This window comes from Aptenodytes forsteri, unplaced genomic scaffold (assembly GCF_000699145.1).
Source record: "Aptenodytes forsteri isolate BGI_AS27 unplaced genomic scaffold, ASM69914v1 Scaffold260, whole genome shotgun sequence".
Classification (NCBI taxonomy): domain Eukaryota; kingdom Metazoa; phylum Chordata; class Aves; order Sphenisciformes; family Spheniscidae; genus Aptenodytes; species Aptenodytes forsteri.
In genome coordinates, this window is record NW_008795557.1 from 1432103 (window position 1) to 1456203 (window position 24101).

At 46.7% G+C, this 24101-nt stretch overlaps 1 protein-coding gene across 1 annotated transcript in view; it reads right to left on the reverse strand.

Moving 5' to 3' along the window:
• The window catches only part of ADGRB1 (adhesion G protein-coupled receptor B1), a 219629-nt gene that overhangs the window by 137219 nt on the left and 58309 nt on the right, over nucleotides 1-24101 (reverse strand). Inside the window, exons 4-13 of the mRNA XM_019472821.1 lie at nucleotides 22986-23150; nucleotides 21298-21470; nucleotides 17693-17885; nucleotides 15090-15254; nucleotides 11136-11237; nucleotides 9505-9611; nucleotides 8538-8732; nucleotides 7422-7490; nucleotides 3516-3624; nucleotides 2476-2619 (exon numbers count right to left, since the gene is read on the reverse strand). Coding sequence (XP_019328366.1) covers nucleotides 2476-2619; nucleotides 3516-3624; nucleotides 7422-7490; nucleotides 8538-8732; nucleotides 9505-9611; nucleotides 11136-11237; nucleotides 15090-15254; nucleotides 17693-17885; nucleotides 21298-21470; nucleotides 22986-23150 — 1422 coding nt within the window. The remainder of the gene's footprint in view (nucleotides 1-2475; nucleotides 2620-3515; nucleotides 3625-7421; nucleotides 7491-8537; nucleotides 8733-9504; nucleotides 9612-11135; nucleotides 11238-15089; nucleotides 15255-17692; nucleotides 17886-21297; nucleotides 21471-22985; nucleotides 23151-24101) is intronic.

The window sequence follows — 24101 nt, forward strand, 5'->3', positions numbered from 1 at the left end:
AAACCCTAAGCCCCACAGGTTGGGTTATCACAGCACCCTCCCAGGAAGGCAAAGAATCTTGGTTGCGATAGAGGTGGAAGCTTGTCTCTTCTGGTCTGGGACAGATCTTTAATAATGCAGGTTCCTATCAGTTCTGGTGTACAAAAAAAAAATCCTCTGACATGCTACCCAGCTGAAACAGCATTACGTTTTGGTCATGTAACATCTCCCCAGCACTGGTTCCCTCACCAGCAGTATTTGCACAACCCGCAGCCCAAAAGACACATCACCCAACTACATAAATTAGTGCTGGCCCACTGAAATCAACTGTGCAAAGTCAGCTCCCAGCAACGAGGGGGGTCTGGTTTTGGTCTCGCTAAGCTGCCTGTCTCCATCACTTTGCTCAGGATAGCTGCCCCTGTTCCCTGCGGCTAAGGAAAGGTGAGGATCAAAATGGATAGAGGTGCATCTCCATTGTTAATCTCTGAGTAAACCCTCAAAAAGATGCCACCGGTGTGGGATGCTGAACAAGGCGGAGGCAATGCAGCCCTGGGTGGAACAGGACACCATGGAGAGGTGAGGACCAAATTGATTCTTTGGGGTAGACATCACCACGCTGACTACTGCTTGGGGCCCTATAGCAGCTCTGTGTGAGGATGCTTGTCATAGAAATCTGGAAAACTGTGGGGAAGTGGGTGAGGCCTCCTAGGACAGCCCTCAGCCGCAGAGCAGGATCAGCTCTGCCTATGTCTGGTGCCAGCAGTTTGTCGAACAAGTGATTAAAGGTTTCCAAAGGTGAAGGCTCCACAACCTCCTCAAACAAGCTGTAATAACCCTCCCAACATGCTCCAGCTTCTCCCAGGAAGATAATGCTGTCTTCAAGGCACAACAAAACACAAGGAGTGCTGGACGTGATCCTTGGTCTGCCAGTGACTCACTGTTTACCCTTGGGGGTGTCACTTAACTGTTCTTGGCCTCAGATTCCCCAGGTACAAACGATGGCTGCGTTGTTTCCTTCCCCAGTAGGGAAGCCCGTGACAAGGGTCCTGGTATGACAAGAAGAGGCCAAAGGTCTTCTGACAGCAGCAACTCAACAGTCTCCGGCCTCTGTCCCAAGGAAGGACAGCACAGCCTGATGCAGCAGCCAGCAGCTTGCTCTCTCAAAGCCACCAGTGCCACACACAGCACCAGGGCATCCACAAGGAAAAACCACCGTCCCAGCAACAGGCCCAGCTTAAGGTCCCGCTTTTGAAAACCCAGGCCTCAATCCTACCAAATGCTAAAGAAAGATCTCTAGTCTCTGGCCTCTGTCCCAAGGAAGGACAGCACAGCCTGATGCAGCAGCCAGCAGCTTGCTCTCTCAAAGCCACCAGTGCCACACACAGCACCAGGGCATCCACAAGGAAAAACCACCGTCCCAGCAACAGGCCCAGCTTAAGGTCCCGCTTTTGAAAACCCAGGCCTCAATCCTACCAAATGCTAAAGAAAGATCTCTAACAGAATATGAGCACCTTAAGTGTGTTGGTTCCTGGGACTCGCCTCCAGGTAAGGGCTGGATGCTCCAGCAGAGCAGCCCAGAAGACCAGAAGATTCCTTTCAGATCTGGCAGTGAGGCCAGCTTGGCTGATGCACCCAGCACTCCTGCCTCCACACCGTGGCTCATATGCATGCCCTGCTGTGAAGCCAGTCACCTCAGTGATAAATGCCCACGCATTTCATTTCTGAGGGCAGAAAATTTCACACAACTGCTGTAAACCCACCATCTAGCAAAGCTTGTCCATGCAGCAGACCCAGACCCATCGGTTGCTCAGCCTGGCGTGCTGATCCCCAGCTGCTTACCCTTACATGGCCCTATCAGGCCTGGATCCAGTCTTGGAGAGCATCTACAGCGTTGTTTGCCTGCATGGCCATGGCGATAGGTAGCAGAATCATCCCCCTAATGCACCTGCCTTTCTTGTACTGGTTCACCATACCTATATGGTACCCACAGCGACAGCTACCATTCCCTACCCCTAATGGCAACCCAGCGTATTTAGGGAGGCATGAGAGACTCATTTCAGCACCCAACTTGCCCTGCAGAGGATTGCAGGCTCAGCTCAGCACCCACATGCATCAAAAACAGGATGACACAGCAGACACAGGGATGTTTTCACTTTTTCCCAGGTTCAGAAGCCTTGGAAGAAGGAATCATCAATGCAGTGTTGCCCTGAATTTTTGTACCACTCTTTTCTAAATATGCTGCTTATTTAGGAGAAGACATCAGCATCCAGGCACTAAACCTGCCCCTGAACTTTTGCAAGGAGTTTAGATTTGACTCTTGGTCAGGCCGTATATGAAAGCCTTATTTTCACCCAGCAATGCTTTTGGTGACCAAGGTTTTGTGAGCAAATCCACCTCAGCTGGAAGGAGAATTTGAAGATCAGCCAAATGGAAGGAACCTCTCTTAGAAAATGAAGATGAAATTTTCTTCTGGAGTGCTCTGGCTGTGCTGCCTACCTGTCAGCCCTGAAGACAGGATGCTCTTGGAGACAGTGACCTTGTCCTCTGAGTTCTTGGCCCAGTCCACCATGCCCCTCCAGCCTTTCATGGGGAAGGTGATGTCAGTTGCTGCATTAGCAGGCAGTTTGTGAATGCCGAGGACTAGAGGGAAGCAAGAAATAAAACCAGTGAGGAAAACCAGCCTCAATAAATTCACATGTGCTGAAAAACCCATTGGAGGCAATAGTGGGAAATCAGCAGAAGGAGTGAGGCTGGGTCTTGATAGCTATAGGACTGATGCTGTCTTCAGGTAATGTCCATGCATGAAGAAAGGTGACATTAATAGTTAGGACTCGTTATTCTGTCATAGAAAAGGACCTGCCTGCACTAAACCTGGCAGAAGAGAGGTCAGTCTACTCCAGTGTCCTGTCTCTAGGAGTGGCCGGTAGCAGCTGCTTAGAGAAGAAGTGTGAGAAAGAACAGAGCAAGACATCTCGGTCTGTCCTCCCAGCTTCCAGCAATCAGCAGGACTTCCTCAGCTAGTGGCTGGGGGCAGACCATCAACTTTAACAGCCACCAGTGGACCTCTCCTTTGTGCATTTTCCTAACCCCATCATGAACCCATCTGTACTTTTTGGCTTCTGCAACATCCTCTGGCAACAAGTTCCATGCTGTGATTGTGCATACAACATAAATCAAACGCTGCCTGCTGTTTGCTTGCTGCCTGATCACTTCATTGGCTGCTGTGCAGCTCTTGTGTTAAAAAAATAAAAGGAAACAACTAATTCTGCCCAGTTCATCATCTGTTCTCCATTCATGATTCTATAGATATCTCTCAGATCTCTCCGTGGACATCTCTTCTTCACGTTGAAGTCCTAACTTATTTGGAGAAAGCCACCCCATATTTACGACCATCCATGTCTTTCCCCAGACCTTTTAATGTTCCACCACCTGCTGCCATCCCTCCTTCCCTCCCCACAGTCCAGGTTATACATATTGCACAGTAATTACAGCTTCCTGGGGTCTCTACCCAACATGGGGAGTGCAAATCAGCTCACCCAGATTGTCTGTCACTTGGTAGGAATCCCGGAAATCTTTCATGCGAAAGCCGATGACATCAATGAAATCCTCCACAAGCCTGAACAACTCCTTGGCGTTTGGCCCTATCTGCAGAGAGAGGGAGAATACTTAGTAGCACAGATACTAATGAGCACAGCACGAGTTCCTCTGAGGGCAAAGGTTTCTGTCCTCACGCGTGTACTGGAAGAATACGCTGGATATAATGGAGTATTAGGGAGCTGTGAAGAATGAGGACTGAGAAATTCTAAAAGGAATCCTAGAAAAATAAAAAGAAAGGGGCAAGAAATAATATGGCATTCAGACTGATAAAACTTAGGGTGGAGGGCAATATCTCAAAGCAAAGGGAAATATCTGGGAGTCTCTGGAGCAGAAGATAACCTATCCATGTCCTTTCCTTCCCTAGGATTACCTCTACTACCAACAACCCCATCCAGAGCAGGTAAGATACTGCTGATGTCCATTATGGTCCTGTTCCTGCAGTTAATGCAAGAAGAGAAACACGCTGGGACAGACTCTTAGCAGCCATGATTTCAGGTAGCTCCACTTTCTTTCCAAGTCCATTGACTGGCGTATTTGGCCCAACCTCGCTGTCAACAAGCCAGAGGCATTTGCAATTGCACATCCAGAGACATCATGCCAGAGAGTGAAGATGTGTTCATGTTGATGTATTGAAGCTTTGCCCTTTGTCAAATTCTGAGAGCCTTTCCCAAGCTTTAGAGTTCCCTGACACTCAGGTATTGTGATACTTGGCCTGAGAAAAGTATTTGGGCTACTTCTGATCGTATATATATGTTACCTGCTGAGAGGAAGCCCAAAAAACATTACCTCCCCATAGTTCATTTTGCTATCGCTCCACTGAAAGCAGCCACACCAAAGGACCTCCATGGTCTAATGTCAAATCTCAGGCACCAGATCACATAATCCCATCCAGAAAAGCATCACGGTCTGGTTTTGTGCTTTCCTGTTTTGCTGGCCGGATCTCAATCTCCAGATAACCAATTTGCTTCTTCTTGGGACCAGGCTGTTTTGGTGTTTCTCTGTCTCTTTTTTCCTTCCTGGTGTTTCCCCAGTGATGAAGATATTTGCAGTAATTCTTCTTCACCTGTATTTTGCCAGGCTAACACAAAGCTGTTAAACAATAACTAGTTTTCCGGTGACAGATTTCATAAAAGATAATCCGTCTGAAATGAGCTGTGCTGACTACCTGTCTTTTCCTCAAAGTACATTTGCCTACGGGGGCTTAGCAAATACCACGAGAGGCTGAAGAAAAGCAATTCAGCTCCTTACATGTCTTCTTTTCATTTTCCACCACTTTCACAGCATTTTTCATTCCTCATCATAATCCAGACGTCCTGAGGTGGCTGAGCAGAGCTGAAGGGACAGCTGGGGACAAGCAGGACGGCAGGATGGGATGGAGGCAGAAGGAAGGCTGAGCTGGCGAGTGTATGGGCAAGGAGCACAGGGGTGGCCGTGTGTGTGTCTCTCTGTCTATCTGAAGGAAGCTTGGTAAGACTAAAACTGTATCAGGATCAGATCGAAAAGTCCTGCCAGTACAGCAAGTGTGCACAGAAGGAGGAGAAGTGAGTGAGGAAGCTGGTTTTAACAGTATACTTTTATATTCTATTACAGATTGAAATCACAAGGTCAAACTAACCCCAGGCTACACTGCCTATTGTCATTCAAGCTTTTATCATATAATGGCCAACACAGCCTCCTCAAAAAACATGGTAGCCCTTCTCTGAATACTTTTCTGGGTTGTTTTGGTTTTTATTTTCCTTGAAAAACATCTCTGTCTGGGGTGGGGGCCCACAGGGCACTGGGATGTGAGACTGCAATGAAGTTGGGTTTACTTTTAATGAGCAAATAGGGAGCCGAAGACCTTGTTTTAAAAGAACTGGTTAATCTTGCAAAATGTGGGGCATGAGTTTGGTCCAGCAGCTTTGAGGGAGAAGGACAGAGACTGCTGAAACCCTTGTTGTCATCCAGTTCATGAAGATTTCTGTGTCCTAAAGTCATGGTGTTGGGCTGTCATCTGGGTTCCCACTAAAATATGCACCAGGCAAACATTCTCCCCATGACGGTCCCACTCCTCATGTAGGTTACAGTGATGCTGGCAGCAGGCTGGGCTGTATCTATCTATAGGTGCAAAGAGCAGGTTGTACAGGGAAAGCCGGTGGGAACTAATTGCTACAGAGAGTAAGCTGCAGCTGTTTTTAAGGGGATCAACAGGGTTTCTCTGTTGTCATGACAACTTGACAGTCTCCTCTGCTCTGCGCTGAAATATGTACATGCACCTGTAGGCTTGAAACTGAGTGTCTGGTCACAGACTCACAGAGTCAGAGAATGGTTGAGTTTGGAAGGGACCTTGGAGATCATCTAGTCCAACCTGCCTGCTCAAGCAAGACCATCTAGAGCCAGTTGCCCAGGACCATGTCCAGATGGTCCTTTATCTTGTCTGGAGCCAGACCATGTCATCCTTTTCCAAATGCAACGGGAGAACACCAGATCTCAGTGAGAAAAGAGGAGAAGAACAGGTTCACAAGGCTGCTCAGCTCCTGGTGGTGTTCCTGTTGCATGAAGGAACCGTATTCAGGTCCCTGTCTCACGTTCTGGACTGCCAACAATTGTGCCAGCACTTGCTGTAAGGGTTTTTCCCAGAGGACTTCCCTGGTTGGTGTGAGTATAACTGGACTCTGGGGTTGCTTTTTGCGTTGAGTGATTTTTTTCTTGATTGTTTGTTATTTCCAGACCTCTCCAAGGAATTTTGTAGCAGCAACAGGGGGTTAAAAAGGAGCTGCCATCTTCTGATCCACACCTCTGGGTACTTCCCACAGGACTGATCTCTCACAAAGGCTGAGTTATATTCTTTGTCCAGGTTATTTTTCAAGCTGAGACCAACGTGAGCTGGTGATTCTGTTCCGAGGTGCAATAATGAAGAACGAAGCTGGAAGGAACGAGCATTAACATGGGCCCGTCCACCAGAGCTGCTGGTCTGAGACAGAACTTTTTCACTCTGATGGGATCCCCAAAGGCTGTAGTGAGATGACAGCATCGAGCAGCCCAAGAGCTCACCAAGAGAATGGGAAAGGGACAAGGAGTAGGTCTCACACAAGCCCAAACAGAGAGTTCAAGTGGGGCAGAAGAAACAATGGGCAAATAAGGCAGAGATAGAAAAACAAACAACACCTTTCCCTGATACGTGAGGGTTTAGCCACAGAATTAGTCAGCAGGATCTCCAACACTGAGAGGAGAGAAATAAAGTAAAATATAACTGAACCCTCGCTCAGCTGATGCTGAGCAGAGCCCAGCTCTGAAGTATGAAAATCCTGCCTGTCCTGCATCTTTTTAGCCACGAACTCAAACCCATGTAATCCCACTTCTTTATTTTGGCCAGAGGAGAAGAGGGGAATTATGGCAAGCCAGGAGGGTTATCAACTCCAAACCCAGCCTGACCTTTGAGAGCTGTCCAAAATTTGGTATTCACCCCCAGTTTTTCTCTGTTCTTCATGCAGAGACTCTGGCTTAGTGCTGAGATCCTGTGGCTCACTGAGTTACTCCATAAATATAACTCAGCCTTGGCACTGAGCTCACCCACACGACCAGTTGCATGAATCAGCTGACTGGCAGTCAACTCTGAAGCTGACCACAGCTGACCATGTCTGGATTGCCTGTCTCTTTCATCATAATGATTTATCCAAGGAGAACAGCATTGGTGGATGGAGATATTTTGTGGTCTGTGGTTGAAACAGATACATGTTGCACACAACGCATCGTGAGCAAGAAGAGCTAGGAGGTCATGTAGACAATTGGAAATTCCCCTTGTCATGGTTTAAGCCTATGCTGAAAGCCTGTCTTGTTTCAGGGAAGGTGCTGAAGGTTCATACCAGCTGAGCTTCTTCCCATTTGTCCCGATTTTCCTCCGATAAAAGATTGCTGATGATCTGGACAAAATTCTGGAGAAGAGATACAAAAGAAGAAAAAAGAGGTGGTTAGCCAAATGTAGCACAGGCTAGGAAGGACACAGTGATGCACGAGGAACATGTGAGAATCAACCAGGCTCCAGGAAGGTTCTCATGGTCCCATTCCTAAAGGGTCCTACAGCATTTCATAGGCCTCTGCCCCCAAGGATGTTAACGACAAAACAGGTTGCAGTAAGGCCTTTTTCCGAAGGCCTTCACTTTGACCACTATATCTAATAAGGCATTGGACTTGGGAATATGTCTTGTATCCATTACTAAAGGGTTTTAAGAGCAGATTAGGTAGATGTCTCAGAAACTGGTTATAAACAGATGATCTTGCCTTGTATAAATCCCTTCCTATCCTATTTTCTACTATTTCTGTTATTTCCAGCATAGGGAAACCTTATGATCCTCTTTAGTCTGCGACCAGGCAAGAGAAGCAGTGATTGATCAAGAAGGTGCTATGCATGGTAGTCTCTTTGCAGCACACTATGAGAAGGAACGAGATAAGATATTTCAAGACCATTGATTTTTTTCTCTACTTTTACCACCCATTGCAGGCCCTGTAGGATCAGTTTAACGTTTCAAGTTGTGGGGTGATGATCTATCCCAAGGGTATATCTTGTAGCCACTCTGCATGCAACTGCTGAAAGTGAAACCCTGGGATGAGAAGCCATCAAGACATTCTCCCACGTCAACATCCAGGTACCCAATGCCACGGGATCATCTTACCTCTAGTCATTAGACTGCAATCCTTTCCAAATAATGTTCTCATATCAATTAGACTCCACAGTAAAGTGCTATCAGGTTGAAATAGTTCAGAGTGACTTTGGTTTTCAAGTTCTTACTTTATAAGCCAGGGAGAACCACCTCGAAAGGAGAGTTTGTTAACACACAAAGACGCTTCACTTGGGCAGAAAATACTCCGGCTTTTCATCAGCATTGTATCAGCTACAAAGGAGGTAATCAAACCCTGAGCCCTGTGCATGCACACACGCCTGTAACCTAGCCTTGGTCTTCAGGATACGCATCTCAGCTCACCTGCACATCCCCAGAAGTTGGGCTATGATAAGCCCTACGGAAGATCTCTGTCATGTTCCTGAGTATGTCGATGGTGGACAGCAAGTCCCCACTGTAGCTGGTCCCATCCTGGGAGATTTCCACAAGGTTTTGGAGCACTTCGGACAGCCCATCTCCCATCAACCCACGCTGAGCTTTGGAAAGATGTTCCCTGGTCTGAGAAACAGAAAGAAACATGACAAACACTTTAGGGACAATCAAAGTCAAGTTAATGAGCTCAGTGAAGGAATTGCTGGGGGAAGGTTTTTGACGTTCCTTGTAATTCAGAGTGCAGATTAGATGAATCTGACAATCTTTGCTGGCCTGAGCACCTGTGATATTTTTAAAATGGTAGGAGAGCAGAAGTGAAATTTTCTGTATGCCCACAAAGGAAAGGTTGTGTGAAGGTTCAGAAGACATTATTCTACTACCCAGCCGCTATTCTGTTCGTAACCCAAGGCCAGAAGATTTTTACCCCTAAACCTTGTTTTTTTATAACCAATTTGGAACTATTTTAGGACAGACTGTAGCTTGTCTTGAACAGGAGAGGGCAGTTCTCATAAAGGCAATGCCGTTTTAAGGCAAGCCGCAGGAGACCAGCAGAAATTCATCACAACAATGAATTTAAGACTAACAAAAGATAAGTGGTTTATTTAAAAGTGATATAGTCACAGTGATCCTTACTGATAACGTGATGTGAAAGACCTGGTAGGACCTGGATTCTGCCGAGCTAGATATTAAAATACTCAGTCAGGAACCATCCCTTGTCCATAGAGTGCCCATGCATCACAAGTTAAGCAGACAAAAACAGTAGGAGAAAAGCAGGGCAGAGCTGGCATCTCCCTTCCACAAGGAAATGCTGCTTTCTTTCTTTTTTGTAACTATAGCAGTGTAACAAGCATTTGGTGGGATCCCAAACCTGCTGAGCCGAGAAGTCGGTCTGCCTTACCATCATCTGTATGTTCCTGTAATCAATAGAAACACACTTGATGTATGTTGGAGGCTCCCAATAAGCTATCCCTTCTTCATCTAAAATGCATCTTCGAAGGATCAGCCCTGGAAGAGGAAAGAAACGAATATGGGAGTGAGGGCAGCAGGATGAAAAGCTAAGCACCTTCATGGAGGTCACCCAGAACTGGTCAATGCATCCATGTAGGCACACCTACCAGCACAGAGAGCAGCAGGGGCAAATGCAGATGCCTGAACAACACGTGCAAGCGTGTAGGAGAGGTTGCTTTTATTTCCTTCTCCTGCATTTTTTTATTGAGGGGCAGGACAGCAAAAGGAACGGGGAATGAAAACAAAACCTAACAGATTGGACATGGCTAGACAAGGTGAAAGAATGTTTCTTCTGTCCTGGAGGGCAGCTTTCTTCCCAGCTCAGGAAGTCCCACGAGCCTCCCCAGGTGGCGTGGTCTGGTACTTGCAACTAAACCAGCCACAGTGGCTTGTGCTGCCTACACAGTCTCAAGGAGAATAAATATCCAACAGCACCATCTTTGCATCAGCTGAAAAACTCTGAAAGCTGCTGGCAGTCCTCCCCCAGGCCTTTCCTCAGCTTCAGTCTACAGTGGGTTTTGCAGTGGTAATCACACGCCTTGGCGATGCAGAGGAACAGACATATCAGCGGGGAGGAAGGGGAGAGGGATTACCTTGCCCAAGCAATTATGCAGCCATTTGGAGAGTCTCTGAGGAGCAGGCTTTGCTGGATCCACAATCCCATTGCTACTGCTAAATGATTCAGTGACTTTGCTATGGATACAGCCCTTCTTCTAGGCTAGCAGCTGGGATGACACTGACTGTCCCAGGCTGTGTGAGTCAAAGAGAGCTGCAGGGTTTGTCTGTATCCAACAACCCCACTCAAACTAAATAAAAAATTTATGTTCATTGCTGACACTGCTTCCCCCTATTTCTGTTCCTGCCTGGGAGTGAGGAACATGCAGCTGAGGACAAGCTCCACCACCAGCATGTCTCCTGGAGCCTTCTCTGCGCTGCTTTCCACTCCTTGGGGAACATGTGGCCACAGTCACAACAGATAACACCTGGATGCCCAGATGCTATCACATCACACCACCATGGTCAGGCCATCAACTTGAGCACCTGAAGATATGTTTAGAGAGCTGCTATGGTTTCTAAAAAGGAGAGGAAAGCACCTAAGTGCAAGTGGACAACGCAATTCAGATTTCCTACTTTCAGATACTAGCTTCTTTTATGGGCAGTGGAGAGAAATATGACGCCCAAGTCTAGAGGACTCTGATAAAGTCCTACCTGCTTCTGCAGAGCTATTTGTAGATAATGGGGAGATCACAGTAACCCTTAATTGCAAAGCTGGCCCAGGACTAGGCAGTAGGTGGATGGGTGACCACCTCAGATTCTCCAGTATGAACCAAGAAGTTGTTGTTAAACAGTGAAGGACCACAGAAACCCAGAGAGAGTTAATTTAGCTCTGAGTGAAGGGAGGGAAGTCCATTTGCTTGTCCTGTCCTCCCACAACCAGGTTCTCCTCATCTAGGAGGCAAAAGATGAAGGATAACCTGAGGGTGGGCCAGCTCCCCGGCCAAGGCATGCAGTCATCCTTACCAGTGGCATTGCGAGGACACCGGACAGCTGCAGCATCCCCAGCGGGCGTCTCTTTCCAAACCACAGAGGCAAGACTTTCCTCGTCACAGATTTCATGGGGCTCTGCAAGGAACGAAAAGCTCCATTGGTAAAGCCTCCTCCTCAGGAGGGACATGGAAAAGAGAATGGAAAGAGGAAACAGGGGAGCGTAGTCTGGTGGGAACAGCAGTGTGGTGTGAGCCAGGAGGCCTAGGGGTGAACTCCCAGCTCTGCAGCTGCTTGGTGCACGGCCCCTGACAAACCCACTTAACCTCTCTGGAATTTTCTCTGCCTGTCTGAAAACTGGGTGTCCCTCCACCCCAAGGATTAGCTCACTAATATGCATGTAACAACCTGGGAAAGCCCACTAACACGCCTTCCTTGCCTTGTGGCAGCTCTTTGCAAGAAAGCTGTTGTTGCTACACCCTACTAGAAAGTTTTCTTTTCTTGCTTAAGGGGCTGATGTCCACCTTTTCTGGGTGAACTCCATGGCTCCAGATTTTACGCCTTCCATCCTTCAGGGTCACTGCACAGGTTTTGGATTGGATGTGTCTAAAATGAGGCTTGGCATAAATAAGTTGGAGTAAGAATGAAGGAAAGAACAACACGTAGACGAAAAAACAAGATGGACATATCCCCTGGGTGGACTTCATTCAGGCCCTCTGTCTGCTGCCATCTTATGCAAGGACACAGGGAGAAGATCTGAGCACCAACAGGCTGGATTTGCATCAGCAGCTCGTTTCCAAACACTGCTGCAGTGTCCAGGAGACTGCAAAATGTGTTTTGAGACATCACAGAAAAAGCTCTTTGGAAGGAGGTTTTTGGATGCTTCTGTCTGTGAGTGGAGCTGAGTTGGCCCCAGAGCTGGTGGGACCTGGAAAAAACATTCACCACAGGAGACCTTTGTGCCGAGAAACTCATTAGTTGCAGCATGTAAAACGGAGGGAGCCATGAGCATGGTGTTAAAGCTATCACTCCTGATACTAGGGAGAAGAAAAAATTCTATTTAATGTTTTTCTATTATAGGTTTTATTTATTGTGTATGCAAAACTACCAATAAAAAAGAAGCTGACTGCATGCCTGCAACTGGAAAGGCAGCCGCAAAGCCAAAGCCAACCAGCCGTGGAGCCTGGCAGCTGCCTGCTGAGCTTCCTTCCCATGCGGGAATGTGCTGCCCATACCAGCGTCCAGTGGTGCCTGTAGAGACATGCCAAGGTTGTAGGGAAAATGTACATCTGCCATAAAAAAAGAAGGAGGCATTGAGTTTTCATGTTTCTCCCAAGGGAGCTGCGGGGCAGCGATGACCTTAAAGGCTTCCTTCTACAAGGGATTGTGCAATGGATGTGCTTACATAGACCATTTCAGGACCTGCATCGTGGAGTAAATACCCAGCGATGGACGTACCCCACTGCTGCTCTGGAACTACCCAGAGCATCAACCTGGCTGTGCAGAAGGCTCAAACCTAAGATTATGGGCATGGCAAGTCCTACTTCTTTGAAGGACTCATACAAGACCCAGCAAGCTGCCTACCCATCACTACTCCCAGAGTCAAGCTCCAAGACTGTGCGGCTCCAGCCCCAGCTGCAGTTCAAAGACAGATTCCTCCCCGGTAGACACTGGTAATGAACAACTTACGCTCTCTGCTTGGAAACAGATGCTCCTTCCCCTGTTTTAAAATTTCCTTTTGAGTAATCGCTGTTGTAATGAAATCCCGGAGGGCAAGCAGGACCCCTGCTGTGCTCTGCACATGTACAGAAATAGTCCCTATGCCAATAGCTTATGACTTCTGTAGATAAGGCAGAACATAGGTGGAAAAGAGGCAGTTTTATTTCCAACCTGTTGGCACGGAGCTGTAGGACAGCAAGATTAAGCCACACAGTTGTGACCAGCATGTGGTCGCCCAGAGAGCCTGTGGCAGAGCGGGGGGTTGAATACAAACTCCTGCCTCCTGCACAAGTGCTTTGGCCACGGTCACAGATTCTCCACGTCAAACTGTGGTTCAAAGGAGGGTTTGGGGCATGGGGTGGGAAACTTCTAGCACCCTCGGCTACAAAATAACAGAGGACATCAAAAAGCAGAGGCAGTGTGTTCACATCTGACCTCCCCTTTCTCCTCCTCTGACCTGTCAAACCTTCCTGGGCTTGTCGCCCCTGCAGTCTCCCTGGGGACCGCTGAGGGATGCTGTGGATCAGAGATGCTCTTCAGAAATACACTGATTGTCTGACGCTGTCTTGCCAGTGAGTGCAGAAACAATTCCCAGGCCAGGAGAGAATCATTTCATCCTCTTCTTTTTTTGCTTCTTTTTTCCCTTTTGATGTCACTTCATAACAAAACCCTTTTTACCAGAGTAACCTATTTGCACTGGGAGATTTTAACAACTAACCCAATTAAGCTCAATTCTTCTGTTCAAATCAAATCATGCCGGCATTTGATACTTTCTCAAGAACAAATGGAACGGGTTTATTTTTAGCCTCTGATGACTCTCCACCTTTTTCCTTCCTTTGCAAATTAACAACTGCAACGAGACCCTTCTGGTTTTGAACCCTAGCAGGGCTCAGTCCCTGAGACATGCCTTTTCCTTTTGAGCACTGTGCAAGCATCAGCCCCTGCGGAAAGAGAAGAAAAGACTGGGCTTGTTCTGCCAGGGCCCCAACTGGCACACACTGAAGCTGAACTAAACCTGCATCGCTCTGTAGACACCACTAGACAACCCGGTGCTAAGATTTTCTGTGGCGAGGGAAAGCTTTGTGGCTGAGTTAGAGGAGACTCTCACACGCCACTGGTAATTGAGAGGCACAGCTTGTAAAGAAAGGTGATGTCTTTTATTAGAGGATAGCTGGTGATAGGATAGGAGTGAATATGCTGTCTCAGGCACACAGCCTCTTTCTCTGTTATCTTTGAGCTAAACAGGCTGAAACTTCCACTCTGAAGTGCTTTGGCTTTTATCTTTGTCTTCAGCAGTCTGCAAGGGACTCTCAGGGTTAGCTGTCCTTGGCATGGCAGATCCGCCCCCAGAAACATCTGCACCAAAACTGTTACCTCTGTGCCGAGCTCCAGCCTGTCTTTTAGGGAGACACCCCTTTTCACTAGGACCAGCAGGATGATGCCATAAGAATCTCTTCTGTCTCTCACTGAGATGCTCTGATAATTAATTACCCTTTCGGTCAAAAATCAGGGCCCATTATGATCAATGCAGTCTGACTGCCAACATCACATAGGCCATTGATTCCCCACCAGCAATTTCACCAGGCGCTTCAAGTGACACAGAGAAAGAAAATAAAAATGGTGCACAAACCTTTTTTTCTGGCCTCTTTATACTGTGTGAGAGACAGACAGAAGCATTCCCACTTGCAAGTATTTGCTCCTGCTTATTTTTCACATTAAACCCCAGGTTTTCCCCTGTCCTACAGCCCACTTGCCCTCCATTCAGGCTTTTGTACCCTTGTTCTCAAACGGATGCTGCTGCCGTGGCTGTAGCTGGAGAAGGGTGAGACTGGGTAAGGCTCTGAGAGATGTAGACGCATCTGTCTTTTTTAAAAATTAAGTGGTGTGCAGGTCTCCTGGAGGCTAGGTGAAGGGTGGGAAACCACTGCAGCATCCTCAATACTCAACTACGTTATGGACTCAAGAATCTGATATCAATTTTTGCTATCAAAGAGTGTGTCTTTTCCTCTTATGGCTCTATGGCAATGCAAAGATGAAAAACATGAAGGCTAGACTGGTGGGACTTACCAAACATTCACTGAAATCTCCATGGTTACACTGGCTTTGGCAAGAATTAAATCAAGCCCTTGACGTATCTTGTGCCTGAGTTATGGGCAGGGTCCAACTGGATCACAACTCCTTGTTGCATTCAGCTCTCTGACACACGATGCTCTTTCCAAAATCCCTGTCCTCCCCATGCAAAGGAAAGCGTGAAGGGTCTGGGGTACATACCAGGACATTTTCTGTCATTGCACTGCTTATACTCTTCCTTGGGGCCCTGGCAAGTCTCTCCACCGAAGAAGGGTCCGTAGCACACACGGTCACGTCTCTGAGTCCCACCTCCACACGTGGTGGTGCAGCTGCCCCACACTCCCCAGGCCTGCCACTTCCCATCCACTAGAGACAAAAAAGAGGAGAGAAACGGCCCGTCACATCCCAAACATAATCTGCAACAGAAGGAGGCAAGGTCCCAAGGTGAGCAGTGGAACACAGGGTGAGTAGAGCATGGCTCGGTGGGAAGGGAGGTCTCCTGCCTCGAATCTTTATCTGAACCTGAAATCAGTGTGTGCTCTTTCCCATTGCAGCAGCCCTTTAATAATTGTAGGGTGGTGTTGTGTTTCTCCTCAGTATCCTCACCCCCTGCAAAAATAGCCCTATCTCTTTCCTTGGGCTCAGATTTGGGGCTGTGCTCATGAACACTCTTCAGGTGGGCAGGGATTCAACCTGCCTGGCAGCCACATCTGCCAATCAAAGTCCATAGCTTGAGTTTGGTTGGGATGTACAATGTATGTGTGAAAATAGACCTTTCCAGAGAAGGTCTGGCCCAGGGATTTAGAGAGACCAGCAGAGCCCTTGGGTGAGAAACCATGAAGAAACATCAAATAAACCTTCCTCCAGCCATTCCCATTGCACTGTTGTTTCATGTGCCTTGGAAAGAGGTTTGGGACGTTGTCTCATTCCATTGTATCTTCTGAATCTTTACAGATTCAGTGGAAATGTTGCTTCTTTTACGTTAACAATGGCATTTATCAAAATGCTACTTCTTTTACATCAATAATGGTATTTATCAAAGCACTATAAAAATGTTAATTAGCCCTCACAACCAGCCTGCAAGGTAGGGAAACATTCTCCTCTGCTGCATCACAGATGAGAAACAACAACTCGGTGACAGAACTAGAGCAAAGACCTAAATCTCCTGATTCCTATTAGGGTTTTAATTAAGAGTTAACACGTCATCTTGGGTTGAATAACTCCTTTTGGGAGGGTGGGGGATCCTCCTCTTCTTCTCCAAGAAGTAGAAGAAAGTTATCATAGAAAAGGGACAACACCAACCTCTGATGCTTTCTTTGGTGACACCGCATGCAGTGGAAGCCATGACCAACATTGCTTTGATGACTAACTCTGAAATCAGTGGGACAAGGTTGTCTAAAAAAGGGTAAAGCCCATTTTGTCTTTGAAGGTGTCTGTAAGTTGCAAAGGAGTGAGATACCCAAACACCAAAACCTATGTCCGTAAGTTGCAAAGAAGGAGTGAGATACCCAAACACCAAAACCTACTAGAGACCATGTGGGGAAGTCCTATACCTGTGTTAAACACTGCTTATGCTCTGCTGCAGACAGTAATGCTACCAGGGAGCATAGGGATTCCCTGAGGAAACAGGTATAGCAGGCTGAAGAGCTACTGGCTTCTATGCTTGTGTAGTGAACGACAATACTTGCTCACCTGAGCAAGGTATGAGAAGTGCCTCAAAGACCTGAGTTGTTTCTGGCTGTCCCTGTTCTCTCAGAAAGGGGAGAAAGACCTTCTCCATCCCAGGGATTCACTCCTCCTCAGTCCTACGGTCTAACAGGGATGGAGCACCCAGGGAGAGCCAGGGAAAGGGCCAAGAGAAGCATGGTAAGAAAAATTGGTTGCTGATCAATCTTGAAGGCTTCTAGATGTTCAGGCTTTGTTTCCAGGTCGGAATATTTCCCACACCGGCTGACCCAATTAGTCCCTTTGCAATGGCCTCCCCCAAGACTTCTGCACAGAAAGGAGGAAACTGCACCTACAACTCTATAGTGCTGGTATCAGCCTGAGAAATGCAGCCCTCTGGTGTACTCTGCTATCTGCTTCAATTTTCTTTGCTTCTCCTGCATGAAATTGCTGTCCTGGAAGCCCTGGTCCCTGGTGTGAAGACAAAGTGATTATTCTGAATGTGAGGTACTGGCTACAACAACTGGGGCAGCAGGAATTATTACTATTATTATTATTATTGCTGTTGTTATTATTATTTTAAGAAACAGCTAGATGAATAAAGTAAGTGACAAGTCTTCGATAGGCATGAATCAAGGCTTCATTGTGCCAGACCTTGTCACAGATAAGGTTCAAAGCTGTGATACAATAGTGGTTGCTTCCCTGTTTGCTTCAACTATAACTAGGAGTGGTGAATGGGTACGAGAAGAGAAACAAAAAAAAAAAAAAAAAAAAGTGGTACGAGAAGAGGAACAAAAAAAAGAGGAGGAAAGTTGAAGCATTGTGGAGGCATGGAAGGGGTTTAATTGATATTTTGTTTGGTTTTTTTAAACACATGCTGAAAACTGGTATCTAAGCTTAGAAAGACACGTTCCCTGTGGGTAATCACTTACCTCTCTGAGGTCTCCTGGAGCATTTGCCACCTATGGATTTTGGCTTGCATGACCCGTTGGTATGACCCGCAACCTCCTTATCACTGCATTACTGATGAAAAATACGCAGTTCTTCCCCAAAGAAAATAGGAGGGGATTTCACAAAAGTCTGCCTGGGACTGCAGAGAAGGATGACGCAAGAAAAAGAAAAAGTCATTGGTCACTGACCTGGACATTGGCGTAGGAAGCAGTCCCTGGTCTCCACCCAGTGTCCCTGGCATTCGGCTCCCCCGTAGGAGGGTCCATTGCACTCCCTTGTCCGCTGCTGGGTGCCGTTGGAGCAGGAGGCAGAGCAGGAGCTCCAGCTCGACCACTCGTTCCAGTTGCCGTCCACTGAGTGGCCCAAAGAGAGATAACAAAACTGAATGTGAAAATCGCTCCCACTGGAAGGAGGCATGTGCAAGAGTCTCCGGCCTGTGCCTACAAGAGACCGAAGCAGGGGATGACAGACGGGGGTCATGGAGTGTGAGAGTGGACAAGGGCCATCAGGAAAAGGTTCAGACAACTTTGGCAATGGAAATTTGTTGGGACGCTCTGCAACCTCCAACTGGTATGTTATGGCCCAGCAGGATGCAAGTGGCATAACATTTCAATTTTTATGTCCATACTCTACATAACACCATAAAAATTGAAATTATGGATATTACACATTCCAACATAAAAGTCACAACTAGTAATATTGCCGATCACAACATAACATCAAAATAGAGAGCATGGATCATGTTTTCACTGAAAATTTTGAAGGAATCAATACATTACCATAACATTTTCCATTTTGGGCAATCGGCACTTTTTAAGGCAACCCATTTTTCACCAAAGCAGTGCACGAGTCTGCAGGAAGGGAACTTTCTCAAGCACCCAAATGCTGTTTTTCATTAAAGCGCATGCAGAAACTCGAATCACAGCGTTATTCACAGGAATTCACGCTGCTAGCCGGGAAATGCTCGGAGCAAAGGTGTGGTCCAACAGGAGACCACAAGCAGAGTGCGCATGTGTGGTCAATGTACTCCTCTCATGGCTGAATTAATACTGACAGGCTTGATATGTCTCTACACAGCAGTGTCTTTGATAATTAAATAGAAGAGGGAGGGACAAGAGAGGTTATGATAGGGACGGGGTTGGAGAGAAACATGAATACATCTTATTAGCGTGGTACAGTATAAGGCATTCCCAAGTGTGGCAGTTACACCTTAATTGGTCCCTGATCAACAGATCCATCACCCAATCTGCTATTCCTGGAGCACTTTTTTCTCATTAGCAGCAGTCATCATGCTCTGTTTAGCTCTCACTAGCTGCTAGCTCTCACACAGAAAAACAACCTGAATCCCTGAAAAGTCTGAATTCTGGCTCAAATCACGTTGCTGTAGATTGCAGCTCATTTTCTTTGGCTTTGTTTATCCGTTCAAGAAAAATATATGCAACCCGGTCCCCTGTGTAATCTGCAAGGATTCGAACAGCCCTGAATAATCCCCCTTGCAGTTGAGCAGCATTTTGTTTGCAAGCACGTAAAAAAATGTCAAAAACATTCAAATGAGCAACTGTTAACTCAGAGGGGGTCACGTGAGCTCAGAAGGTGTGAAAAATCAGGCAGGCATAAAGGTACTTCCAAAAGGTGCTTGTTTTTAGCAATCCAAGCTTGATGTTTTCATCGTGCATAAATTCAAGGCATCATGTCAGTGCCTATCAATCCCAAGGAGGGGAAATGCAAGAAGTGGCGACTGACAGGTGATTCCTTTCTGGAAATGATCCAAATCCCCACAAAGTAGATCCTACCAGGTATAAATTAGCGTGGCTTTTTCTGACTGAAGGAAGTGCTGCTAGTCTCCATGAACTGACGGTGCCTGCCCCTCATTAGCATTCCCCTATATTGGAAAAGTAAGATTGCATTTACCAAAGTAAATGTTGCATTTACCAAAACAGTTGCATTTACCAAAACAGTTGCATTTACCAAAGCCCTACCTGCTGCTGTGGCAGTGGTGATTGGCACCTTACCACAAGTGCAAGCATTTGGAGGTGGGAAAATAAAAGAGCCCCCCATCCGTAAATTGCTCATTCAGTACGGGATAGGGAACAGGTAATTTCCTTTGAGATCAGAGATTATTTAGTCATAGACTGTAATTTCAAAGATGTTTAAAAAAATGGAGAAACAGAGATGGCCATGTTGCACCTCCAGCCGTGTGCGCTGATGTAAAGGTGTCTCTTGGGCAAGATGCTGAGGGCTCTCCATCACAGCTGCAGCAAAGACCGCTCAGTGCCATTGTCACACCTCAGTGTGAGTCTATCAAAAATGTTCATTGGAATCTGGCTGGTGTAGTCTATGCAGAGGCTGGCATTGTCTTCCCCCTCTCTCTCCGAAGGACTTGGGTCTCAGCCCGTGATATCTACGGCTCCGGAGGAACAAAAGCTCTCTTGTCCCTGCAGCAGAGCATTTTTATCAGTTGTAGTAATAAATCCTCAGAGCGGGGCAGTAATAAGCGATATGACTGCCTGGTGTGTCAAGCGCTGAGCAGTGCCCATTGTTGTGCTTCAGTGAGTCCCTCAACGCTGCACTCATTTGGCACAGCAAAACCACTGATTGCCTTTGTGGTGTTAATTAGAGATGAAGTCTTGCAGTTGGGCTGCTTGTCTTTTCCACCACTGTTTCATTTGCTGCAGTGTATCCACGTATTTATTTGTATTTAAATTAATTATGGATCAATGTTAACTCAGGATATGCTTTATTGCCCAAGCAATGCCAGGTCTGACTTCTTCAATTTGTCTTTTTATGACAGAGCCGATTTGGTGTCTTATGGGATGTTCTTATTCCGAGTAGAGTCTTCTGGACCGCAGCCAGAAATCCAAGGATAGTTACTTGGGATCAAAACTGGGTGGGAAATGCCAGGAAGCTTCTGACAAACGTTTTCACAAAGTTCTCATCTCTCCCACAATCCCCCTCCACCTCCGGGGACATAATATCTCATAATGACTCTCATTAAACTGGAAAAATGTCAGTTGACATTACCCTGGGAGAGAGGGGGAGTGTTGGGGAGCTCCCTCGTGTTCAGATCATGTTCACCAGCACACCCTGAGTTAAATTAATGGGGACTCTGTGGTAAATCCAGGGCCTGTCTGGTTTGGGGAAGGAAGCCACAGGAGCGCAAGTGGATTTCCAGTGTTAAAAGCCATTACATCTTGAGGTTTCTTTCTGCTGTTTCAAAGCAAAACTCAGGGAAAGGCATTTGGAAGTGAAATCTAGGGGTAAGGAAAAGGTACTTAAAAGTATTAAAATATGGCATGGAAGGCTCTCAGGAGTCTCTTAGTCCATCTCACCACCCAAAGCAGGATCAGGTACAGAGAAAACTTGCATATATAGTGAATTAATGCATGTATATCGCTAGCAAATAAAACTATTAATTAATTCCAGCACAACAACAAGCCCCGTCAGGTGAAATAACTTCAAACCATTCACTGGAGATACCAGGTGAGAAGCTTAAGATGGTCTTGGAAATAGTAGTTATAGCTGAGCCAGTCCAGATCCATCCCGTATAATATGTCCTCTGAAAGTTATTACACAGAGCAAATCTGAACCTAAGACAATGCCTAGCTGAATAACCCTAGAAAGCACCTCTAGGTTGCTCCTCCAATGTGTCCTTTCCTTATAGAGGATCCTCTTTGGAACAGTGCAGACTGTGTGCTGATTCAGCTGAGGCAGCTACAGACCCACTCGATGAGCCATGTGTGGGCATCTTCGGAGGTGGGGAGACCTGCTGGAGGGAAGGCTTTGAATCTCTAACTGCCTTACCTGGGCAAAGTGCAATGTTGCAGAACTTTGTTTGCTTCTCCGGGCCCTCGCAGGGGTTCCCGCCAAATTGCGGGGGCTTGCATGTGCGGGTCCGATCCCTGTACCCTCTCCCACAGGTGGAAGAGCACAAGCTCCACGGAGACCACTCATCCCAGGTGCCGTGCACTGCAATCACAACAGAAAAAGTAAGTTTCCTTTCCAAAGGAGGTCTGGAGAAGTGAGTGAGCCCACAGAGCGCAGCATCTTCCCACCCAGAATGAGCAGCATGTGAGAAGTGAGTGTGGGAAGGCCAAAATGTGCAAGAGGAACATCGCATAATTTTTTATGCATTGGTATTGACACCAGGTGTCTGTTACTTTCCAGTCTATTTGAAATAAATCACAATGCACTTTTAATTGACCCTAATTTTGCAGGTTTTTGAGCCAAGAGAAAGGGGCATTTTTTGAGCAAAAGATGCAATTAGCTAGAGAGGAACAAAAAACCCACCACCCACCACCCACCACCATTTTGTCACTTCTTACCCTTATTTCCCTCCTTCAACACGTTTTCTCATTGAATTGTCAAAGGCTACAGGATTTTCAAGCTCTCAGAAAAGCTGTAGTCTGGCTACTAATTACTATCATACGTCAGTGACACCACAGGGGCAAAGCTAGGGAGACTTGGAAGAACAAAATGGGATGGGCAACATGCTCCAATAGTGCTCAGGCCATCACTGGTAACTCCTGGAATTAGACATCTAAAGCTTTCTAATCTATATTAATCTAATCTTCTCCAATCTAATCTAAACTAATCTGGCCAGGTTATTTACGGAAGGTTAGTCACTATAATCTCTAGAGGCCAAATGTTACAAGAATGTGCTGGTCTCTCTTAAGGGACTTTATCCCTTCCAGCTTTACCGGAGAAGCTAACGCAAAATCAATAATGCTTCAGAAAAAAAAAATAATACGGGTACTTTTCCAGTCCTTCATCGGTTGCTAACAGTGACTGATCCACCAGTATCAGGAAAGAGTGTTCAAACCTAACGTTTTGCAATTGTCACCAGGCATCTTGCATGATAAGAGATAACTAGAGGAGAAAATGAAGGATAGAGCACGGGAAAACAGCTTGGTGGTTTCACCATTGCCAGATTGGTTCTGAACAATGATATTGCTGGCTGGGAGTCGTGAATAACACACCTGGTTTAATAGCATAATTCTTCAAAATAATGTCCAGGCTCCCCAGACTGTATTTTTTCGTCAAAATTATGGAAGAAGGAGTATGAAAACAGATGATGACTAGCTCAATTCATAAACATACCAGCAGCCTGAGTTTTTCATGTTGATTTTGCAATGGTATTCCCAGTGTTGGCATCTGAGCAACTGAAAGTATCATCTGGTGCTTCTCTTTCCCAGTCTGCCCCGTGCTTGAAAACACCCCAAAGGGCACATGTTTTTCAGATGTGCTGTGTTCATTGCCTTTAGATAGCATCGAACTGTCCATATCGTGCAAAACAAGTGCCCATCTAATGGTGCTTGGTCTAGCAAGGGTCTCTGTATGAGGCTTTAGGGTAAAAAGGGAAGGAAGAGGAAATAAAAACCATCTCCCTCCAAGTAGATATCACAGTGGAGATATCACAGGCAGTCAATCTCTGTGCATCTCCCTTCCCCTCCTGCCCACGCACACGTGGAGCGCTCAGCCCACCTGGGCACACGGCAGAGTTGTTGCACTGTCTCTGCTCCCGGAGAGGGCCACTGCACTGAGTGCTGTAGGAAGACGACACGCAGAACCTCGTCCTGGTCTGCCAGCCCTCCCCGCAGGTGGTCGAACACACGCTCCACGGGGACCACTCCTCCGCCGCAGGGTCACCTGTTTGGGTTGGAGCAGAAGGTGAGGATGTGGCATCCTTGGTCCCTGGATCTCCGGGGCAGTGTTTTCCAAGTTGCACTTCACCAGTTGCTGGTGATCTGTGAAGCTGTGCAATGTGTCCCACATGTGGCGTGACAAGAAGGGTGCAAGGGGATTGGTGAGAAAATGTGAGGGTTGACAATAGGCTAAAAGTTTTTTTGGGGGTACTGCGTAGAGCTATAACACACACACACAAAAAAGGGAAGGACACTGTGGAAGCATCAGGGCACTGGGCAGGGCAGGCTCCACCATGGATAACGAGGTGGTGTAGCCACTGCAGAACTGTGTGAGCTGGGATATGTATCACCTACTCAGAGATAGTACTAATTAAGTAACAGTGATTAGACAGATATAGTAAATGTGTCCATAAATTGAGCAGTTGTAAGGATTCAGCTCCTTCCCCTGCCTTCTCACAGCCCCTACCAATGCAGGTTGGCAGTGGAGGAGCAGACAAAATAGAAGATGACAGTGCCTGAGAAGGACATTGGCTGAAGTAATCCCACAGAGCTTTCTCTTGTCACCTCCTTCACCTGAGGAGAAGATCTGCTTTGAGAGCAAGACTGACTGTTCCCGGGCATCATACAGTCCCTATCAACAGCTTACCTGATGGGGCAGTATTGGAAAGGCAAATAAAAACATCCCATTGAACAAGAGATGGGAGTGGAAAGCAATGAGACGTATTCCCTTTGTCATTAATATCCCTGCAGACCGATGGTCATGCCAGGGGTGTTTCAGCCAGGCCACAGCCTCCAGATAAGTCACCAGAAGTGTGATATGGGCAGGGAAAGAACAGTTTTCCATTAGTTTCATAGGCGTTAGTCTATCCTTGCGAAAATGCCTTTCTCCCCCAGAAGAAAACAAAAGCTTACTCTGTTTCATTTAATTAAGCTCTGCATTGTTTGGGTTTTTAGA